General features: G+C 31.3%; 1 protein-coding gene across 12 annotated transcripts in view; it reads right to left on the bottom strand.

The window, feature by feature from the left end:
* The window catches only part of Mo25 (calcium binding protein Mo25), a 21,876-nt gene that overhangs the window by 9,455 nt on the left and 9,921 nt on the right, over positions 1–2,500 (bottom strand). For 9 of the 12 annotated variants that reach the window (XM_027366983.2, XM_070141052.1, XM_070141050.1 and 6 more), the window contains exons 2-3: positions 2,110–2,263; positions 744–908 (exon numbers count right to left, since the gene is read on the bottom strand). In XM_027366983.2, coding sequence (XP_027222784.1) covers positions 744–908; positions 2,110–2,223 — 279 coding nt within the window. In that variant the 5' untranslated portion in view covers positions 2,224–2,263. The remainder of the gene's footprint in view (positions 1–743; positions 909–2,109; positions 2,264–2,500) is intronic. The other 3 variants (XM_027366987.2, XM_070141055.1, XM_027366988.2) reach the window with 1 other exon arrangement.

The following is a 2,500-nucleotide window of genomic DNA, read 5'->3' on the forward strand; positions in this document are numbered from 1 at the left end:
TCACAAAGAAAATCAAACTTGGTGATATTCATGTTATCTTCCCTTGCTTTGGGAACATAATGACCCTTTATAATGAATGATTGAGTTGTGTAGTAAAGGTTTGAGTTTGTAAATCATCATGAAGTACCTGTGAAGGAGTGCACTTCAGATGAGGAATCAAGTTTTTATACAGAGTAAATCAGAATGAATGGCTTAGTGCTCATCTGATGAGCCCATTAAACGTTTACAAACATCATATGTACAGCCTCTTGAGGGAATTTTCTCCACTCTACATTGTGAAGATAATACATTACATGTATTTAGTGTCACACCATAATTAATGGTGAACATATCCATTTAAATAGGACATTAATAAGTACCTTTAAACAAAAAATATTACAATTATTGTAACAGAAAAATGTCCTTTAACCTCATAACTTATACACATGTACATAACAAACGGTCTATAAGTATGGTTTTAAAAACAATTTTAATAAAAGAATTTTTACTCAAAATAGAATTCTGAGTCAGTATATAGATACTGACTGTCTGAATATACTTGTAAATATTATATTCAATCTATGAACCTTTGAATGACCAAACATTTTTGAAAATATTGTGGGAAGACCTAAAGCCATCTTCACAAAACAGGTTCCTGGAGAAACATACTGACAGCATCAAGATTTAAAAAGTCCTACCATATAGAATCAATCACTTCATCAGTATCACTTCAGAATAGAACAGAAGAGCCAGCCTGAACTTACCTCAAAGTCTATTCTGTGAAGGTTATGGATAAGCAGCAGCAGCATATTGCTGTTGTAAAACTCGTGAGCAAGCTGTGCTAACACAATATCCTGAGGCTCTGAATCGCTGGTGCCATACAGCATCGTCTTGATCTGCGTCAGGCTCTTGCTAGTGTCCTCTTGTGCCTGACAAAGACATGGGGAGCACTCTATGAAATCAAGACAGTAACAACAGTTAGCTTACATAGGAGATGAAGTAAAATCGCTCAAGAAATCAAAGTATATGTATGAATGCAAAGATTACTCCAAATATTCACAGGCATAAAGATCAATTTTCAATGGATATCCACAAAACAGATAAATAGATACATGAAAATCATGTATACAGTGAAAATAATAAATCATACATGTTATCTTACATCAACAATATCAGATTAGCATGAATGTACAATTTGCCTGAAAAATACAAGTAGAACTTTATATATATAGGTAAAATATGCTATCCAAACTGGTACTGTTGGTTGCAAAGCTTAACAGTTATCAATATCACCAAACTTACACTGATGATTGTTTTTCAATTACTACAAATTTCATTGGTATATGGATCTCATGTGAATACTGATAATTCCATCAATCATCAGCACATACCTTTACAAAAAGCAATATTATTATTATTTTGCAATTTTTCAATTAAACATTCCTTTGCTAAATTTCCAAATCTCTAAGTGTAGACTGATATCTCAATCCTATCATAGACTGTTATCAACATTCAGGATATAATAGCAAATTATACAACAGATTACTAGATATGGGAAAACCGAGGTTATATTAAAGACAGAATATCTTACAAAATAAAAAAGAAAAAGGGATATACTTGTATATTCATCTACCTATAAATCTATCCATCTATACAGATACATATAAATATATAACAGATATAGAGATAAATAAATAAATAAATAAATATATATATGTATGTATATGTATATATATATATATATATATATATATATATATATATATATATATATATATATATATATATATATATATATATATATATATATATATATATACACACAAATAATCTTTAGATCAAATTGATCAACATTATACAGAATTTAGCTATATAATGCTGAGATAACTAAAAAAAAGAATATGGATAAAAGAAATATGTTTACTCAAATCAAGATTTTATGCAATGAAAGTAATTACTATAAAATTCCAATTTTTTTCATATATCTATATCATCATATATGCATATATTTCACACACACAAATAATACAAAGCTTTGGTGAGTGCCAACAAAAAAAAACAACCGAACTGAACATATTACACACACAAAAAGCCAAACACAAAGAAATAAAAAATGAAGGTGACACATACTTTTCCACTGACCTTTTCAGCCTTTTTGTCAGACCGTTCGAGTGCCGTGAGAGCATCCTTGAGGGCTTTGGACACCTCCTGGGGGCTCTTGGGGCTCTTGCGAAAGAGGGACATCGCGGTGGCCTTCTACGCCCGCTGTTTATAACACCATCACCTGCCAAGGTATGGAGCAATAGCGTCAGGAATGACAAAATGATAATATTCTAAGCATTTTCTTCTTTTCTTTCTCATCCTTTCAGTATTTCACTATAGTACTCGCATTTGCCTCTATCTGAGAAAAAACACTGAATGCTTGTGCTCTTTATAGCACCATCATCTATCATTGCAAGAATGACACGAGTTAGGATAGTCAAAATGGCAGTATCAAAGTGCTTTTAATTCCCTTTACTTC

This window comes from Penaeus vannamei, chromosome 27 (assembly GCF_042767895.1).
Source record: "Penaeus vannamei isolate JL-2024 chromosome 27, ASM4276789v1, whole genome shotgun sequence".
NCBI lineage: Eukaryota > Metazoa > Arthropoda > Malacostraca > Decapoda > Penaeidae > Penaeus > Penaeus vannamei.